The sequence below is a fragment of the Motacilla alba genome, chromosome 10, assembly GCF_015832195.1.
Source record: "Motacilla alba alba isolate MOTALB_02 chromosome 10, Motacilla_alba_V1.0_pri, whole genome shotgun sequence".
In the NCBI taxonomy this organism is placed as follows: domain Eukaryota; kingdom Metazoa; phylum Chordata; class Aves; order Passeriformes; family Motacillidae; genus Motacilla; species Motacilla alba.
Genome location: NC_052025.1, coordinates 17,195,029 through 17,216,099, shown reverse-complemented (window position 1 = coordinate 17,216,099; position 21,071 = coordinate 17,195,029). Strand labels below are relative to the sequence as shown.

Here is a 21,071-nt window from a genome sequence, read left to right as displayed (position 1 = left end):
CAAAAGACACCAAAATGAACTAAACAGAAAAGTCTGAAAGAGTTCTGGACTAGTAAAAAAGCTGATGTGTAGGACCAGCTGGGCAACTCATCTGTCACTCCTGTGCCCTTTGAGACACTGGGGTAGGAAAAGGTTTCTATGTTTAGTGCAAAGCACAAACCAGGAGAACAAAGTCTGAAAGCCTCTGCCCAGGATGGGAGAGCTGTGACCCAGACAAACTGCAGCATGAAAAACACAAATAATCTGTGTGCCTCCCAACTTGTTAAACTTTCATGAGGACCTTGGAGATACTAAGATAAACAAGCATTTGGCTGCATCAGCCACAGCAAGACAATACTAATATTGACTAATTCTGACTTCCCATCTTTATCAGTTACCTTGGCTGGCAGAAATGTAAGGGCAACTGGAGAAATGGGCACAGCTTCTGTCCCCTTTGTAATCATCACCAAGAACAGAATAAAAATTAAAACCATTTCTATGATATTTCTATTCAGAAATTCTGTCTGGAATACTGATCTCTTCTCATTCCCTACTACAACAATAAGTAATACAAACCTTTCTTTATTACTGAATAGTTTTATTGTACACAAGAGCCCTAAATACCACTTTGTGCAGCTATTTTGAGTGATCCCTCCCCAGATGTGTGTCCATCTGAAAATATACTGAATCTCTTCAGCTATCACCCATTTGAATGGCAGCTGTGAGCACCAGAAACCTTCAAAGTTCTTACTGAGGAGTGGCACAATATTAAATCTTTGATATAAAGAACAAGCGATGATATCAACAGAAAACGAAGAGACTCCTTTGTTAAAATAAAAGTGTTAACAGAAAAAATGAGTTTTGGGTTTTTTTCCCCTTGAACACAGACCCTTGCTTTGCAACAGTCTGTGGGGGTTTCAGGGACCATAATCTGGGCTTTGTTCAAAGCAGAGTCACTGGACATCAAGGGACACATTCAACCATCACATGCTGCTTTGACCCTGTCCCAGAGACATTCCAGCTCACAGAACTATCTGCTGCATCCATCAAGTGTCCTGCCTCAGGATGGGAGCACAAATCCCTCTGCTGACTGATGGGCACTGCTGGAGATGCTGCTGAGCATCACCTCAACGAGATGATTTATTTGGGCTCACTACTGCAGGGCTGAAAATAGTTTAGTGAAGTTCTGGGATATTTTTAGATGAAACAAAACCCCATTGTTATCCTACAATGAATAAAAATACTGCAACACAGAGGCAAGGTAACACCATAAAATATTCTAAGGCTGGTGAGGAATCAGCTGATACAATTTAAAGCAGGTAGCAGGTGGATGGGACATGTAATGTCCAGAGAATGTTCCCTTGTGTTGCAGAAGCCAGTTAGACTAAAACCAGCAGGAAACTATGGGTTGCTGGGGTAGCTTGAATGTGCTACTGTTTAACTTATTAATTTAGAGAATGGCAGAAAATTTTTAAAAGAGGCTCATCTTGCTGGTTTCTACACAGATGTATGCAAATGGGCTGAAAATCAGGCAAGTCAAAAAAAGCCCTAAAGCTGTTCTTTTCATATGCACTGAGAGGGGGGAGTGAGGCTGCATCTCATCTCTTCCCTCTGTCTTTATCTTATGCTATGTTTAGATTCTAAGTTCTGAGTTGACTGCATTTCCTAGGTAATTAAAGCAAATTTTTGGATGTTAGACAAAATATCTCAGTAGGAAAAATTCAATTCCCAAAGCCAAATAGCCTGTAACTATAAATGTTCCTTTGATAGAGTTTCTTTGCATTAAATAACCAAGCATCTTCTAGACTCCAAAAGATTTTTTCCCAGTTTCAAACATTATCTATAAAGTTTAAATTTTAATAAATCATCACTTTGAAAGGCTCTTTGTATCCCATCCACATTAATTTTTACGTCTTATATCAGCCAACAAATATTGTTAAAAGTTCTCTAAAAACCATGCTTCTGAAGAACTCAGTGCAATAAGGAAGCTGCCCATCTCTGAAAAGGCTAAAGCTACAAAGAAGGTTTTCATGTGGCTTTTGCAAGCACTGTACTGTGTCTAAAACATTTCCACTTTCCTCCTTCCAGCCTCCCAGATCAAAGACCTCTCTCCCAGAAATGACCAAATGCCATGAGTCCTGAACAAACCCCAATTCTATTTTTTTTCTTTTTCTCCCTCTTTTTTTTTTTCCTTTTTTTTTTTTAACCTCAGGGCCCTGGCATATGCATTCCACATGGCTGAAGATGGAACAAAAGCTCTTGTGTGGCTGCACTGATGCTCTTTTAACCATACTGTGAGGGCATGGACACAAAAGCAGCATATACTGAGGTAGAATAAGACCTTTGTTTACTGTGCACTGATAATTACTAGACCCATTTTCTGAAGAAAAAGTGCACATAAACCCCCAAATAAAGTGATATAATACTTAATATTTGCTGTCATAACATCCCCTGTACTGCCAGTATACTTGAGAATTTACGGCCTATTTTAATTATATTTGTACTTTATTACACAAATGATTTTTATTTTTGCAGTGTCATCAGATTCACATTTCTGCTTGCAGTGGAATTCGTTTTCAGGCACTGGAGCACTTGGTAATGCTAAAAATTTAAAGTTAATTTTCTGTCAAAAGATAATTTATGTTGTAAGTAGATTGATATACGATGATCAGCAGATTTCTAAGACCATTTACTAAGGGAGCATGAAGTTACCATGACAATAATACAACTGTTCAGCATGCGGCTTCCAGTTCAACTTATGCATAGAATTTCTGGAGTTATTCTCAAAAATTAGTTTATTAGGAAGACCCAAAGGCTGAGATCCATGGTGTCTCATTTCTTTCAGTATAAACTGAAATACTCACAGCTGAAAAACGGTTTTTACAAAACACTGGCATATCCAAGATTTAGGTGTATTCTGCAAAACAAATTAGTAATTCACTATTGTTTACCCATCTGCTTGTTTATGGTCCTGTTCTGAAAGTCAGGGAGTGGGATCAGGTATTTTTACTGTATTTTAAAACTGATCAACAGTGTTACACTGTTTTTCCCAAGATACATCTGCCTGCAGACTTAAAAGAAAGTACAGGGCAAAGAACCTCCTGATCCCAGTCCAGCAGGGCTGTGCTGCTGCTGGAATAAACCTTGCACCCATCAATCCAGGAGCAGGAAAATGCAGATTTCCACTACACTTCACAAGAGGCTCTGCTGGCAGCTACGAGGGACAAACTTGGACAAGGCAGAATGGATTCCTGGTTGACACAGTAGATGTCACCCACCACGTGAAACAAATGAAGTAAATAATGCTTTAAAAAGCATTAAGCAATTTGTTTCAAATGTATTTCTTTTAACATGGATACATCTAATAAAAAAAGAAAAAAACCTCAACCATTCTGTCAGGAGATGAATAAATTCTCTGTTTTTCAACACAGCTCCCTAACTGCAAAAAATTGTTTTGACAATATTTGCTTGACTATCACTTGAAAGTATTTCTGCAGTACTTTTCACCATTATTTAGCATCCTTATCAGTCATTAATTGGTAAAGTGAAGTTGGATGTAAGAATACACACAAAAGCCCCACCAGCCAACATGTGCAGCAAGCAGAAGTAATGCTGCAATTATGACTTAACTTCAGCAATACTCCAAGACAAATATTTTCCCAAGCAACAGAAGATAGATTTAATCTTTTTGCTTTTCAATGCACTCTCTCTTCTACTTTATTTCATCACATCTTGACCACTCTGAAGCCTTCTGATTCTTCAGAGGAAGGATTAAACATTTACATTTATACTGTGCTGCTTTTCCTCTGAACTCTAGGATTTATGATTCAGTTTCATATCCACAGATAGCAAATTATCTCCAAATGTTCACCAGTGAGTCACTATTAAGAACTACTGAACAAGGTCAATTGACAGTCTTTGATGTTTCCCGTTATTTTAAAAGTTCCTTTTGAATGTTTTGAATTTGAGTCTAAAAATAAAGAAAAAAGAAGGTGTGTCATTATATTAGAGATTTATTTCCTCCTTTTGAACTTAAAACTTTGGCAGATCTATGGCTCATCCAGGTCACGGCTCGCTCACAGGTAAGCTACAAGTGCAAAAGCAGCAAAAACTTTTATCCTTTAAAATTTCACATCTCATCTTACTGAATTTTTGCAAAATTAAAATTGTCTAACTTCCTCTCTTATGGGAGTTAAAAATATTTGCCAAAATAAGGGAAGGCAATTTGCTTGTTTTAGTACTGTGGAATCTGGATGATGCATCCTGGAACTCGTTTTCTCATTTATATAATGACATATGCTGGGACATAACTGCAACACTTTGTCTGGAGACATTATTTGCACTTACTTTCCAGTAATAAAAACTAAGGTGATAAAAAATTCAGGAAGATCAGTAAGTTCTTTAAAAACTGAGCTGCTAGGACTGAAAAGATTAACTTAAACCTATACAATGTAATTAATTTAGAAATTATGATCTCATTTTTAGCCATCTCAATTTCCACCTTCTTTCCAATATGATTATCATAACTTAATCTGCACCTAATTAACACCAAACTCTGTATTCTAGAAAAAGTATTAATGGTCATTCAGATGGCAGGGCAGCTCTGCTTGTGTGTCTGTATCTCAGCTGAGATTAGCCCGTGGCAGGGCTGAAAAGCGACAAGTTCAGAGAGGAGGATTTGCTTTTCCCAAAGGGAACACACAGTGACTGCCCACAACAAACCCCCACACAATGACTGCACCTCCCACTCCTGACCTGCTTCCACTCTTCCAAACTTTCAAAGGGTTGAGCAAAAGGCACATCAATTCCTCCCTGAGCTACTACTCTGGAAATTGTGATGGATGCCTGTACACAGCACAAAATAAACCTGCACTGGATTATGTGGTACTGACACTCCTAATGCTGAAAAGTAATTTATACGGAGTTACTGGGACTCCACAACAAGTTCTAAACCCTAGCTGAGGAATCTCAGTTAAATCATCAGATCCAGCAAACAGAAACAGATCATTACCCAAAGTGGTGGAACTCAGATTACACAGTACTATATTTAAGCACATCATTTAAACTTTTTCCCCTCGGTTAGCTAAAAATAAAGCAAATTTGATAGCTTTAAAAAAAACCACGAAACCTTAACCTGCATTTTTTTTATTAACATATTTTCCAACAATATGATCCCAGTGACAGCTCCATAAACAGAGTCTGCGGGGACCACCAAAGAAACTCACTTGTTGCTTTGTTTTTTAACGTCTGGGGGCAGTTTGTTTTGCTGTCTCCCACCCCCCAGGGGGGGACTCACCGAGGGGCAGGAACGCCAGGCGGTTGCCAGCCATGGAGAGCTCGTTGAGGCTGGGCAGCTGGCACAGGTGGCGGGGCACAGACCACAGGTGGTTCCTGTCTGCAGTCAGGTACTGCAGGGAAAGGCACATGTGCAGCCTCTCGGGTAACGTCATCAGGCGGTTGGTGGAGATGTCCAGAGTCTGCAGCTCCCGCAGGTCTCCAACCTCTGCACAACAAGCAAGGGGATGAACTACTTTCACAAAAACCACCACAAAAAAAAACCCCTCACATGAATTAAAATAAAAGCTCATTGACAATGCTGCTTTGCTGTAGATACTGTTCTATAAATCCATGTTGAGAACTGATACTGATTGATGCCTTGTGAAGGCTGACCTAGAATGGAGGGAGGATGGAGTTGAAGAATAAAGCAGGGATTTATGAAAAGGATCTCCTCAATGGATTCACCTTGGGCAGCACAAGAGCCCAGCCAGGGCTGCACCCATGATGAACCAAAATGGTCCCAAAATGCACAGCCAGTCACAGGGTCTCACATTTTTATAAGTTTTAGTCCATTAACATTGTGGAGTTAATTGTCCCATTACAGCTTTAGCTTATGAAGTCCCATCCTTCTTGGTTTTCTCTCTTAAGCCCACATTGTTTGTGCTCTTGGGCCTGAGATTTGGATCATTGCCCTTGGTCCCCAGCTAGAGAAGGAATTGTTTTGTATCCCTGCTCTGTGCAGAGAGCTCACCATCCCATAATATGCAGCTCAGAAGTACAGACTAAAGCAGCACAGAATCTGAAAAATATAAAAGCTAAAACCTGAGGCATCATGATCATCTCCATCATCCTCATGTATCAAAAAGGCTCAGAATATGAAGGTGATGGAGATTATCAGTATCAGTTAGGAACCTTTATCAGTATGTTCAAGTTTGAGTTCTTTCACAGAGCATTCCTGAATTGGGACAATTACTGCTGTCAAAATAGCAAGCATTTTCCTAGTCCAAAATCATAACGAGGGGGGGGGGGGAAAAACAAACAATCAAACCAAAATGCAAACAAAAACACATTACAAAGCTTTCTGATATTGAGAGTGTTTTGCACAACCACAAACTCAGGAAAATTCAAATGAATTTGTTTTTTTAATACTGAGGATGCAATGAGGGATTATTTAAGATTCTCTTGCGAGAAGAGTTACAAACACATGCATAGCACTTCTTGCTTAGTGACAGTCTTTCACCCAGCATGCTTGGGAAAAACAGCTCTGTCTTCATGATACAGTTCAGAAGGGCTGGTTTAAATTAGAAAAGAAATTTCTTAATAATCTGTGAGCGATATTGTTATGTTATATTGTAGGAAGATATTTCATTAAATCCTAATCTACCATTGCAATAATTACAGTGCCTAGAAGTTTTATTTTATTTTTATTTCAAGAATCTAAAAGTTGATTTTGTGTTTCAAATAGTATTGTATATTTTTTTTAGGTAGGTAACAACTAAATTCTTAAAAATGTGTAAGACACGATCACACAAGCAGCCTCACTTGTGCAACAGTGTTTTCCCCTGTGTCTGGCCTGTGAAACAGGATGCAGGACTGACTGACAAATACATTCAAAATATGTTAAGCAGCCTTGCAAGTTACCTCATTGTTTATTTAGTTATTCTTTTACAGTTACTCTAAAAACTGGATAATTCTATATATTATTTCCCTCAAACAGGAGGAAACCATAACATTTCCCCCAAACCTACAGAACAGTTTTGCTTTGTTTTAAAAATACTTCACAGCAACGGAACCAACTCATGAAGTGCTCTGTGCCCCTCAAACTTGCTGCCGTTTTCAGCACCTTGCAGACCCAAATGTACTCTGCTCTCAGCTGAATGAAACCAGCTCTTGCATCTGAGAGCTGCTAACACAAGATTCACTAGAATCTTCTACACTGAAAACACCAGACAATCTACACAATCCACAATCTGTACAATTTACAGCTCTATCACCCAGCTCTTTTACAAAGATATAAATAGGGTAACACTGTTTAAGTTAAAGTTAAACAGAACCTGTTGTGCCCTTAAGCTCTCTGCAGCAGGAGCTAGAAAATTCACTGTTCCCTGAGCTCTGAGCTTGCACCTTGTATACTACACACAAAGAAGGAAACAAAACACTGGGTTAACCCAAGCTGTCTTCTACACAATGGGAAAAAGAAGTTCACCTTGGGAGAAACTGCTATAAATGTTACTTTCAAGACTGGAAACATGAAAAGCAAAGAAAGGGAAGTTGTAATTCAGTATTAGAGATTTTCACACAAGTAACCATTAAACAAAAATGCATGTGCACATTTAGAGGGAGTTTCTGCCCGCTGCAAACAATCCCAGCATCAGCTACAATAAAGACTCAACAACACAGTTTATGCATCCTCTTAGAAATATTACTGACAGAAGCAGCTGCTATACACAGATGATCACATTCTTCAAACCTCTTAGCTTTGATGTCAACAGGAATAAGCTTTACTTGAAAAGGTTTTTTTTTTTTACTACAGGATTGAAAATAAATGACAAAAGCAAAATAATCACTACTAAATAGCAGAAGACTACTGTGCAAAAAGAACTGCAGCAGATCTCATTTCGAAAGAGTTTTATATTCATCACAAAGCCATATGCTTGAAAACAGTGACAGGAAAAGAGCCACCTACATTCAGCCAAACCACTGACCACATGCAGTCAATAATAGGCCCAGCTATTTTCATGCACTAACCTTTTTCTCTGCCACTAAAAACAGTTCTCTAGTTCAGTTTAGGTCCAAAATCCCATAAATGTTACGGTTGGCAAAGCTGGCAGAGTTTCAAAGGCATTGCTAGAATGATATGTTTCAAATCTAAGAGGAAATAAAAGTATTCTCACTTTATCCTTCATCCAAAAAACACACACCCAAAACTTCATCCTCTCTACCTTAATCTCCCAATGCATACCAGATGTAAACATCCACTTTCAACATCTAGTGCCACATGTTGCACAAACACCCACTGACCCACGGTGAAGTTTAAGACTAAGCCAAACAACAAAGTGCCATCATATTAAGGATATAACCCTCATATTAAAGATATAACCCCCAGACTCCCCACCATAGTGCTCAAAGCTCAGTTTGAAGAACATGCTCAGACACTTACTAATGACACTAAATTGGTTTTCATCTCATTAAAGCCAAGGGAAACAATTAAGAGGAATAACACAAATATAAACAGTCCATTAATAAGTTTTTCAAGCTTTTAGTTACTAAATAGTATTATGCTTGCTTTTAAAGTCTTGCAGCATAAATACTGCAGGAAGCCTTGGCTAACAAACACAGTGAAAGACTTGCAAATCTCTCTCTTGCTGTCAGCTCATCAAGCACTAGGATATACCAGAGGTGAACTTCGGAAATTTACAGCAGATCCAGGAAAGAAAATGGCTATTCCCAACCAAAAAGAGCTGACAAAGGGACTTTCAGATTCCCCCAGCACCCCCAAGGGTAAGAAAGGGACAAGCATTATACATCACCATTAGACCACATTGAGGAGTTCCAATTACATTTAAATGAAATTCATAAAAGTGTAATTTAAAATTTATATTAGCTCTAGGGTTAACACTATCAAAATCAACACAGCAGAGCACTGAGCCCCACTCTGATACCAGAAGCCAGAAAAAAACCCCAACCCCTCAGTAGCTCTGCCACCCCCCAGCTGAGGAGGACAGAGACTCGCACAGGCAGAGACAGCCCAAACGCGACGCTCCCGAGCTGGTTGGTGGACTCGGGCATTTCATCCGTGTCCATCTGCAGGGAGTGCTGCCAGCACATGGAGCTGGGCAATCCCATATGGTCCCAATGTGCACACAGGAGGGGCTGACAGACTGGGAATCCAACACCCCCCAGCCCACGGAAATTCAGCGCAGGCTCCGCACCCAGCGCCCTCCTCCAGCCTCCGAGGGGCCGTGCGGTGCCGCAGACCCGCACAGGCTGTGCTCCAAAACTGGGGAATTCATTTTATCCTTTTCTCCCATGATAATATGCAGAGTCAGAAGGGATCACTCAGCCCCAAAAAGCAGCCTCTGCATCTGGTGTAAGAGCTCTCCCATTTTTCCATTTACTTGGAAAAATGGAAAAGTGAACTGTCCTCTTGTGTGCTGGGGTTTTCAACAAAAAGGTGCCAAATAGATCTGGCCCACAACATAATGAAAAAAGAAACATCAGCATACCTTTAATATTTTTCTTTTAAAAAGTGAAACCAGGAAAGGATTTCAGGGAACGTCCAAAATTATTGACCTTCTAACTGTATTTGTATAAACATAACTAGCATCAAGAAAAAAAATCTATTTCTGATTCAGATGGTTTAAATGCCAGTTTTTCAAATTAATTCCCATGGTTTTACGTGAAGGAAACAAAAAAAAACCCCAAAACCCATCTGGAAATAAGCAGCCTATACAACATAGAGTAATTGCCAAAGGCAATTCAAACTTCCTTAATCTTTTCTGGGGGTACAGGACTCACCAGCTGCATGACCCAAAAATAACCAACAGTTTTTCTTTACATTTCAAGAGTAATCCCAGCTTTCCCTGATGGGCCATAAACCAAAATTTCATCCAAAGATATATGAAACACATACACAGTTGGATTTGAGTGTATGGGAGGGAAGGGTTTACTTTAAATCTGAGTCCTTATATCCCAGTAAAGTTAAAAAGGGGGAGAGGAAAGGGCCACAGACCTACCTGCATGAGAATGCACCTCAAAGCAGGATATTAAGGGAAAGTAGAGAACCTACAAGGAATGGAAAAAGGGACTGATCAGCAAAGAGAGCTGGCACTTCAGAGGTCAGGCTGCAGAGGTTAAATGCAAACTGCCAGGAGGCCAGGAAAACGGGAACTCACAGACAAACAAATGGTTTCTCAACAAGAAATTAAGAGCAAGAAATGAAGAACTGATGTCAAAAGGAGTAGAAATTAGGAGGACAAACCAAATATTAAATTAGCTTTTTGCATCATTTTTTCCTGTAAGAATAATGCTGTGTATGAGGACAAAGACAGAATACCTCATGGGAACAAGGACAAAGCACTGCAAATTACCACATCCATTACTAAAATGAGATGAGGCTGCTTAAAAAAAATTCCATCCCAGAATACTGAAAAAAAAAAAAAAAGGGTTATATATCAAAATTGCAGATTTGGGCACGAGGGTTCTCAATGAATAGGACATTTTCTGGGATAGCAGCCTAGGGCTGGAGAAGAAACGTAGAACCTGTTAATGCGAGCTCAGCGTTCCTCAGCATCTCATAACAACTGTTCTAAGGGGAAAGAGCACCCAGGAGTAACCAGTGACTGGAACATAAATAGAAAGCAGAATAGAAATGCAGCCCAGATCTTCTCAAATGTTAATCATGCCATAATGGTTTTTCTTTCTTTGATGAAATTTCTTAGTTAATGGTATCACATGAGGATTACACCTCATGGTAAATTACTAGGATGGAGAAAATATTACTAGTGGTGGTGTTCCTCAAGGGTCTACCTTGTTTAGACTTCTCATTTTGCACCTGGGTAAAAAATATTAGGTTTCAGGTTGCTGTCAACCCAAGCATTTAAAGTAGTAGTAATGTGGTAGAGAACCAAATTGTCATACAGCAGGAAAAGCAAGAACATCTAGACTTAAGGGATAGAAATGGAAAGAAAAAGAACAGAAAATCATGGCAAGAAGGAGCTGCAAGTCAGAGCTCTTCTTGAAACAGTAAAGGAGGAGAGGGACTGGCTACACTTGTTCCCTCCCAAAGGGCAATAGGGCAATTTCACCCTACTTTACTCTTGAAATCATGTTTTAATCAACTTCCATGAAGCTGAGCAGAAGATGCATTTCCTTATTAGACCTGTAAAACCATGCACCAGTGAGGAAAAGTGTTTGAAGTCTTCCATACTTAACAGAACTCACTACCTGTCCCACTAGAAAAAAAAAATCCAAGTCTATACAAGCCATGAATTTGAAGTGGATACTATTATCAACTGAAAACTGTAACAGACAGGAAGTGTAAGTATAAATTGCTGAGAGCTTGATGGAGAAGATCTCCTTTAGATCTGCTCTGGGATGTCTCAGGAGGACTTAAATAGACTTTAAGATGGTTAAAATAAATTAAATAGCCTATTATATATTACATTACATTTACTGTCCTACCACACAGCTCACATTCCATAGCCTATAAAAATTAAATTTTCTAGCACAAATTGACACTTAAGGTAGACCTGTGCCATCTTCAAACAAGGAAGTTTAACCATAACTGAAATTGGTATCATTAGATTTAAGGACAATGAAAGGGGCAGGCAAATTGAAACCCATTTACATTTTGACACTGCTGCATGCTCTTTCTCTGTATTGCGGTGAGAGAACTTGAAAAGTGATCTGTAAATCTAACAGACCTGAAGATGATTTTCCTCATATTTCTCCCATATAGGCTAATATTTGCTTTATTTTTTTAAAGGAAGAAAAAAAAAAAAAAGAAGGTACTGGAAGACATCTTGTGATACTGCAGCAACTGTTTTATGAATAACTCACTTTTAAATAAAGTGCTCAAAGAGTTCAAACCCATAAAAATTCTATGGAAGAAGAAGGCCTCTATCCCAGCTGATCAAACTTCAATCTATTAATTTCAAAGCAATGCTTATGGCTGCATTTCACACAAATATTCTGGCTGCAAAGAACAGGGGAAAAGATTTTTCTGGGGCAGGACAGTCTTCGTGAATGAACACAGTCACGTAACACCCCTCAAAGCTGTTCCCAATTCTTGGTTTCACCTACTTCAGCCATAAACTACATTGACTCTCCTCCAAAACACTTAGGAAGCAGACAAAGCCCAAAACCAAGTGAAAAATACATACTTCTGCTGAACATACCAAAATAGAATCTTTTTTTCCCTCAACCTTGCTAAATGTCACATGCAAACTTAGTACCAATCTTTATTTATTTAGTGCCATCATTCACAAGCAAAGGTGAGAAAAGTGGCTCCATAAAGTCCAACCTTGCTAAACAGTAATTTTAGGTCAGCTAAAAATGGCTGAAAATAGACATCAGGTATGAGGGTCTCATTAAGTCAAATTCTTCTAAAGGTCAGTGGTTCCCCATCTTACACCACAATTAAACTTCAGTTAACAGAACTGGCAGCTGTCTGAATGCCATGGGCCCAACACTCTGTGCTTCTCTCAGCACACACACAGAGCACAGATCCACAGTGGTTATTAGCCTGTATTTCCTCTCACTGCAGGTCTGGAATTACATTTTTGTCCACAATTTGATGGTTTCAATGAGAACAGTTAGGATAAACCAGATGATAAAAATACCAGAAATTATCATACACGAGAAAAGTGGAAAAGGTGGGAGGAAGGGCAAGAGGAACAGGGAGAGAAAAAAATTGTTTATGCACAAAGGTAACTCAAGGCCATGAAACTATCAGGTTTGCTGTTTTCTTGGTTTGGGGTTTTTTGTTTGTTTGGTTGGTTTGTTTTTTCAGAAGACAACCTATCCTTTCATTTTGCTCTAGTGTGCTCTGCCTATTTCACTGCCCCACAGCAAGGTACTGTTGTTACACAAACAAGAGATGTGAAATTAATGTGTTAATATTATTCTATGGTTTTGTTAAATGATACCTCAAATTTTGACTAGAGCAGCCAAAATTAAGTATACAGAGTCAAAATGGTACTTTATCAAATATATTGCATGAAAAATTCTGCTAGCACTCTACAGAAAAAGTCTCTTATTTATGGAGTTTTTCTGCTGTTATCTCTCTTTTGAGGAGCAGCTGTTTTCCTTTTTCTGGGTGGTAAGAACATAAACAAAAGTGACATGAATAAAGCATGAGACCTGTTACGTTTCTCTTGTTTTGTTTATGTCTGACTATCTTTACTGCTGCACATCGTCCACCCTTCAATGTGCACTAATATCAATACATGGAAAGGGGGGGGAAAAAGCCTTCCAGAAAAGCTTTGTGCATAAAATACAGAGCTGATGATTTGAACTCACGATGCCAGACAGCTGAAGATGGCTCCTTAAATACAACAAACCAGTACTGAAAGCAAGGCAAACAGAAGGGGCATCCTAAGGAGAGATTAAGGACAGCTCAGGAAGCCACAGAGACAAGGCTAGTCCTGGCTGTAAATTCTAGGACAGCTTTTTCCTTTCTTTGTCCAAGGAACAACTTGAGATCAACACAACAGAGTGGTCTCTGACAAACACAGATTAGTGGCTTCTAACTCATTACAGCACTGGTGTCTAAATAATCCACACAAAGACCAATCTGTTATGACTGTTGCTATCAACTGTTTCCAGCCAACTCACAACAGACACATCTTTCTTCTTCTTGAGGTTAGTTAGGGTTTTTTTTCTTCCTCTCCACTAAATGTATAACAAAAGTGATAGTCCAGGTTCAATTTTCATCTTTCAGTGGAAAGTATTGTTGTAGCAAGGCAATTTATGGCTCACTCATTGTACTACAGGGAGACACCACAGAACACCCTTCCCTGAGGGTCAAATTTGGCCTTCACAACAGAAAGATGCAACTATAAATTTGTGTGGGATAAGGAAAAGAATCAAAGGGAGATCTTTAGCTTGGAGCCACGTTTACAGCAGTGGAGTCACTATATTTGGTTTTTTTAAAGAATGCTACTGGATGGGACTGTCTTAAGTCCTATGAAAAGAAGAGTTCTTCCAGGCCACTGGCAGTTACTACAAATTGCAACAGTAATTACTGGGGAGGGACTGGCTAAACCTTACAGGAAATATTCCCACTATAATAGCCATGAAAACTATAGATCCAGATATCCTTTTCTAGCAGCAGCACCAGGAGATTCTCTTGCTCCTCCTCACTGTCCCAGCTGTCTCTGCTGAACTCAGCAGCCTGGAGAATTCACCAGCCCAGAAGGGGAGGCAGGAGCTGCTATAGTGACACAGTTACTACATGAAAAATGCTATGGACCAACTACTAACAGTTTTAAACTCAGATTATCAGTAAAAAAAGAAGACATCTGACTTCAAGCAACACTAGCATTGTCCTGACTTTATAAATGCTGAGAGCAACTGCAAGCCTTGTCTTAATCAGTGATAGTTTCTGCTGAGTGTTTCAAATCAGCACGAAGTAGACAAGTAAGGCTTGCAATTACACTCCAAACCCCCCACTCAAGTAATTCTGAACTGCCTTCCTTTACCGACACAAATAAACAGTCTTAGTTCATAAAGCTCCCAAAAGTTAAGTAATTACCAACTAGAGTACACTTGCACTTGCTTGGCATCAAAGCCTTCCATCTAGAATGACAATTTAATGCAGATTTGGACAATGCTAAGGTAAACACAGGTCTTTATTTTAAATACCACGGCAATAACATTAAGTTAACTGAAATACAGGTATCAAACTCTGTGTGTGGGACATGAACCATGGGAAGGTTAATCTCACATCATACCTCGAGTTCTACACATTCTCTTCACAGGCTTTTTCCATTTAGATTTAGTGTCAGTAAATGATGCATTTTATTTTGCCTCAATTCATTTAATAGAGCAGCTGAATAAAAACAAGGACGTCAATAACAAGTAGTAATTGAGCTCTCTCACAGTGGTATGCAGAAAGCTAAATTATACTTGGTCAATACAGTCAAAATGGAAATCAATATATTATAAAATTCTTCTACTGCACAGCATTAACAGTTAGTGTTTGTTCCCTTTCAAAGACTGAATGACTTTGTTCTCCAAGCTTCCCTGAGCACTCAATCCCTACTAGTAAATTGCATTTGCTTAATGCACAAGTAAAATCAACTACCTGTTAATACTGCTAATCACTGTACATAGTTAGGGAGAGCTTAGGGAAAGAAAGGAAAAAAATCAAGGAAACCAAAGAGACAAAAAAGTACATTCATGGATAACTTTATAAATAAAGACTTTAGAGTTTAAGGGGTAAGCAAGTTAACTTTTAAAACCCAGCCCTAGAAACAATAAAAAATAAGCTTCAAGAGCTATTTTTTCCTGTCACAAATGAAAAAAAATAAATCTCACAAATTTCAAATTAGTAAGAGGTTTTACATGAAAAATTACTAGCAAATTAGTTTAGTTAGAATTAACAGATAAATTTACTCTAAAACAATGTCAGTAAAGGCAGCAAGCATGGACATAAACCCCCTGAAAAGCTGGTTTTGCTTGTATGGATTACTTCAACTTGTCTTAGGACCCTCCCAAAATAAGTCACTGCAGCAAAACAAAGTTAGAGGTCCTTGGCAGTCCAGCACACTGAAATCACTAAGGCCTTTCTGAGGTAAACCTGGAAACTGCAAAGCAGTTACCAACATTTCTTTTTCACACATTTACAAACTGATGAAAAATTTCAGAGAAAAAACACCTGCAGTTTAGTGTCTGTTCAAAGCTGAGGTTCTCTGAAAGCCTGACTAAACATCACTGAACAGACTGTTGGTATTAAAGAAGTTCTCATACTACAGAAAGCTCAACACCATCTGTATGGGAAACATCTTTCTCAAAATACATCCCCACCTCCAAGGTTTGGTCTCAGCCTTATCAATACACATCTGTCTTCACCCGTGTGAACAGCTATTGGCAAAGGTTTATGAGAGACGCCCTCAAAACTCCCTTGAAGTTCAGTTTTACTTTTGGGTTACAGCTCTAACCCAAAGACTTTTACAAGTATTTTAAAGAGCATCTGTTTTGAAGTTGCAGAAGCGAGAGGTTCATATATCTCACATGTGTTTGAGCCAGGCAATCAGTAGAGGCTTATCTTTACAATCAGATAATCAGCAGAGGAATTCAGTGATGACAGATGAGTTACAAACCAACTTTTTCGTCAATTCCTTTACTTAGGAAGCAGGTCTGAGATTAGGCACTATACGATTACTTGAGCTGAGGTTAATTTCTCAGAGTATGTCCTCAGTAACAAGTGGTTTCTCTAAGACCAGTCAGAGGGAGAAGACTTACTAGGAGTGCCATCCTGCTGCTGCTCCCTCGAAGGAGACAGGCTGATGCACGCATTGCGCAGCGCGGAGAATCCGCCTCCTGACAGCCCCGGGGGTGCTGCTCAGAACCTGACTGCTGCCAGCCCCAGCACGGAAAAACCCTGCTATCAAATTCCAAAGAAGAGGCTTTGCTGTGCTCTCAGTAAAGGGTTCAGCATGTTGAGGGAAGAAGTTTCAAAAGCAGGGGAATGACACCTTAAAAGAAGTTGCAGTAACTTACGTGAATTTCCTTCTGATGTAGATTTTTTTCTCATGTAAGAATAAAGGTAAAAGATCCTAAAGATTCCTTTTTTGGTTAGATTGGGCTTTTCCTAAAGCACAAAAGCAAACTAAACCCCCCACAATATCTTTAACACACTTTATCATAATAAACACAACAGTGATTACATGAATTTTCACCAGTCCTGATGACAGTTGCACAGCAAAGCAGCCAGACAAGCAATGAGCCATCACTCTTTCTCATTTACCAAGATTATCAGAGGTGCCACCAAGAATTTTGGGGGTGGGAAGGGATTTGCCAGAGCTATGAACACAGTAATGATCTATTAAGCTTTATAGCCTATTCTGATAATCCATAAAATTAAAACGACTAGAAATGTTAGGTTTTATAGTCTTTATGGATTTCTAGATACATTTATGTAACTAACACCTTCAAACACTCCAAGCAAGAATACACAGAATTACATCCCTGCAAAATGAAATTTCTTGTAGTCTGTTTTTCTACATCTTAAGATTCAACACCACAGGAATAAGATTGACCAAAAGCAACCAAAGACCCTCTACTTCTTTCTCTCATTTGCTGTGCAGACAATAAATTCACAGAGAACAAACACCACAAATGGAATAATGACTAAATTCAAACATAACTGTAGCCACTTCCAGACTGATTTTTTCTGTGGTATGTAACAGTGTCACAACGAGTCCTCCCCATAAATTTCAAACCTAGGTTTTCAAACAATCAAAATATAAAAACCAAATAATTCTATTTGACCTTCATTATTTAGGTCTGTGTGCCAGGTCTAATCAGTTCTCACGAGCACATTCCACTTCTTAAAAACAGACTGTAGAAATACATTTTTCAAACTAAAAGGAACACAACGCATTGTTTTGATGCTACAGCCTGAAGCCCTTTATCTGAGTTTTATCAAAGTATATTCTATCACTGATCAAAGCAGCAATGACAACTTAATGTTCTCTAAAGTTATATATTGCTGTATAAACTTCCCAGTTTTGTCTCGTGGCCCCTGGCTCTGCATGACATTGGGGGGACATTCAAAGGTCAGTAGATTTCCTTTCCAAAGCCCTCTCTCTGCTCCTAAGGGGCAGCTCTATCCGTGGCAGGAGTGGGGAGAGGAATTCCATCAGGGCTCTGTTCCCATACACCCTAGAAATTTCAGGCTGTCATTTCTTCTGTCAGATGTTTGAATGACAACTTGGTACATTACTGTATCAACTATCTGTCTGTCTAGCAGCATCTCCACATCACCCTATTACTCATTTTATTGTGATCTCAAGACCGTTTCTCACTCTAGTTATTAAAATCAATATTTAATCTTAAATTCCTTTCAATGTATTGCTTTGCATACACCACATAACTAGCTTTTAAAAGCAAAGTCTGGAAGTTACTTGGACATGAAAGTCTTTCCCTTTTGAAAAAAAATCTGTATTTTAACAATTCACTGAGAAATCTCAAGTTGAGTTTACTAGAAAAATGTTATGCAATTTTATGTTTAATGAGCTGTGTTGAAATGAGTTGTACTTAAGACTCCTTATTTAATAAAATGGCATAAGAACATGCAACATAACTACCAAGTTTCTACAGTCATATTAAGACCTCCAACATCTTCACAAAGTCTAAGCTTCAGATGAATGGTTGTCAGGATTACTTAAAGCACTCTCAACATCTTCAAAATTCCTGCCTACCCCCACAAACAAGAGGAAAACCCCTGGAGAAACAAGGCTTATAGTCACTTGAGAAATCAAGGACTGCCAGCAGAAGAACGAGCCAGGATTTGAGAGGCAGCACCAAATCTCTGAACAATAGAGAATCCAGTTAAATCTGCTCCCATCCTCTCAGGAATGCGAGAATGATCCAAGCATCCCCATTAGAAGCAGCTCCAACTCCTTTATCTCCTATCTGAGAGCCCTCCAGGGGAACAGCTACGGGGAAAGCCCATGGCCCAGAGCTCAGCAACAGACATGTCCCTGCAAGGATTCTGATTTTCAGGAGCACTGCTAAGCCAGAAGCTCAACAGGCTTGGGAGCACCACCGGCAATAACTAGTGTGGCTCTTCCTGCTCCATCCTGGTTTCACTTACACCTCCATCAGGTTTCTTGGGAGCTCCTCTTCAAAGGAGGGAAGGAACGGGGAGGGGCTGGAGGGGGTAATTCTGAGTTTGATGCATGGAAAACTTTCACTAGGATCTCACATGGAACAGAAGGGAACAAATGGCAGCATTGGCCCATTCTCAGAATCCAGTTTCAAAATGAAAAACATGAGGATCTGGGATTTGGAATTGAGAATAAAATCAGAACTGAAAATAAAAAAAACAGGCAACAGCAAGTCACAGGCAGCCTCACATGGATACAGTGTTACCCTCTACAATCAGGTTTGTTCAACAATCTATTAATGAAGTAATTAGTGATCAGAATTCAGTGGGTGTCATCCTGAGATGTCTCTGTCCAGACAGGTGATGCCACCATAACTGTCACTACAATCTGGCAGCCAGGAGGAATTGCCACATAAAAAGGGAACATTTGCAGGTCAGTCTCTGCCCAGATCATACAAAGGAATTCCAACAAAACAAGGATGTCTGAGACGCTGATGTACAGCACCCAGCTCCCAGACATTCCTGGATCTATTAATGAACTCAGTAATTACATCAGCATACTGCTCATGTTTAAATACAGTCAAAACTCAATCAGGCACAGATTTTTTTTCAACTTAAAGCATCACCAAAGCTAGAGGCCAAAAAAAAAAAGTGTGATTGAGCCAAAATCATTATAATCTTGCTAAAATGTGCAACAAAGAAGAGAAAAAAAATCAAAATCAATAAAGTTATGTTACAATTTCAAGTGACCTTTAAATATTATAAAACTAATATTATAAAACTGAAAACACTTGACCTTGTGCTGCAGCAGGATTTTAGGCTTCCAGTTATTGACATGAAGCCTCCATGCCAGGCTTCAGTTTGAGATTGTGCCTCATCTTTTTTTCTGATATGAAATGACCACAGAAGTTAAAATTTGTTTCATAAAATTGCAGGTACTTGAAAATATAATGCACTGAACCATATCACAATTTCTTTTTTCAACTAAGCCCATGCTCATTAAAGGAGCCTAATTTCTAAATACATTTTCCAGTGATTGCTCAAAATTAGAATAGCAAATTTTAAGATGGAGTTTTCTAGTCCAATAAGCCTGGTACACAAAGCAATATTTGAATCTCTAATTTAAATGTTACAATGAGAGACGCTGATGGCTTCCTCCAACTGGTTCCCATTAGTTTTCACATTACTGAATTACAACACATACATACTCAGCACATGCGTTTCTGAGGACCTGCTGTGCACCACCAGAATGAGGAATACCAGGAATACCGCAGGCCATTGTTGAGAGAGATACTTTTGTTGAATTTTTTGTTTCTTAACGTCATTTCTGCTACAGTTACGGGAAATATTTCAGTTCCAGTGCACCCAACAGAAGCCCATCTGGACGAAGTGTTGGAACAAAAGCCTACATTGGAACAACATTTTTAACCATAAAATATAGGTCTGGAATTTTTCTGACTATGTTTATACTATTTTTGTTACCAGCATCCAGTGACATTATGAACCTTCTGTGGTACACTGAAAAATGTTGTATGATAGTAACAAAGAGGCTTTTAAAAGCCCCTCAACAGGGGGGAAGTGGAAAAGAAAATAACACTAAGAAGGGGCAAGCAGACAAAGAGAGAACAGTGAGCAGCTCTATGCACAGATGACTCATTCTGACATTCTATACAGGTGAGGGTATACAGGAAAAACTTCAGTTAAGGAAAATTTCCAGGAATTTAGTGGAATTCTTTTATTCTCTGTCTTCACTTCCCTCCCCATAAATTTCAAGCACTCAGAAGTACTAGTAGTCCTCCTGAGATTTTAACCCAAACCAAATGTTTGAGCAAGGCAGACTGTTATAAAATCTCAAGCAACCAGCATCCTTTAATTACATAGGTACCACTGTGTTTGGACGTGCATGGAAGTTAATCCATAAGGAACGCCAGCTGTACAATACACTGCCCTGTGCTTTGGTCACCTCTGGCAGTCTCAAAAGTCCAACCCCTATCATTTCCCATCCACGTTGCCATTTTGTTCCTGACTCCTCCCTGCTGCAATTTCTTTTTTTTTTTTTTCCTTAAAAAAATTTAGTCCCTAAAGGCTGACTGGATAGAGCTGTATTGGAGTTTATACAAAACCAAAACATTTAAAAGCTTTTCCTCCTAGAAATCTAAGGAATGACTTAGAGATACTATCAGGTATTTTTATTGTGCTTCTGGATTAATACAGCATAATTCCCAAAGCCTTACTAATCCTGATGTGAAAAACACAACACAGTAAAAGGCAAGTGTGGGTAAGTTTTGCATTGATTTAGGAACAAGTTATTATTAGTTGTTGTTGAACCTAAGAGGTAATGTAAAGCTTAGTATGCTGACCCTTGGTTTTCTACAGCAAACTGAAGCTAGAATTGAGTTATTAAACAGAGCATATATTTTACAGATCTGTGCAAAGAAAACCTTGGTTTTAATAATTAGGCATCAACTCCTTCACAGAA

General features: G+C 39.0%; 1 protein-coding gene across 6 annotated transcripts in view; it reads right to left on the bottom strand.

The window, feature by feature from the left end:
* LRRC28 (leucine rich repeat containing 28) overlaps window positions 1–21,071 on the bottom strand; it is a 48,349-nt gene that overhangs the window by 11,168 nt on the left and 16,110 nt on the right. For 4 of the 6 annotated variants that reach the window (XM_038146701.1, XM_038146703.1, XM_038146704.1 and 1 more), the window contains one exon: window positions 5,276–5,482. In XM_038146701.1, the coding sequence (XP_038002629.1) occupies window positions 5,276–5,482 (207 nt within the window). Of the gene's footprint in view, window positions 1–5,275; window positions 5,483–8,004; window positions 8,465–9,992; window positions 10,042–21,071 lie in introns of those variants that run through there. The other 2 variants (XM_038146706.1, XM_038146707.1) reach the window with 2 other exon arrangements.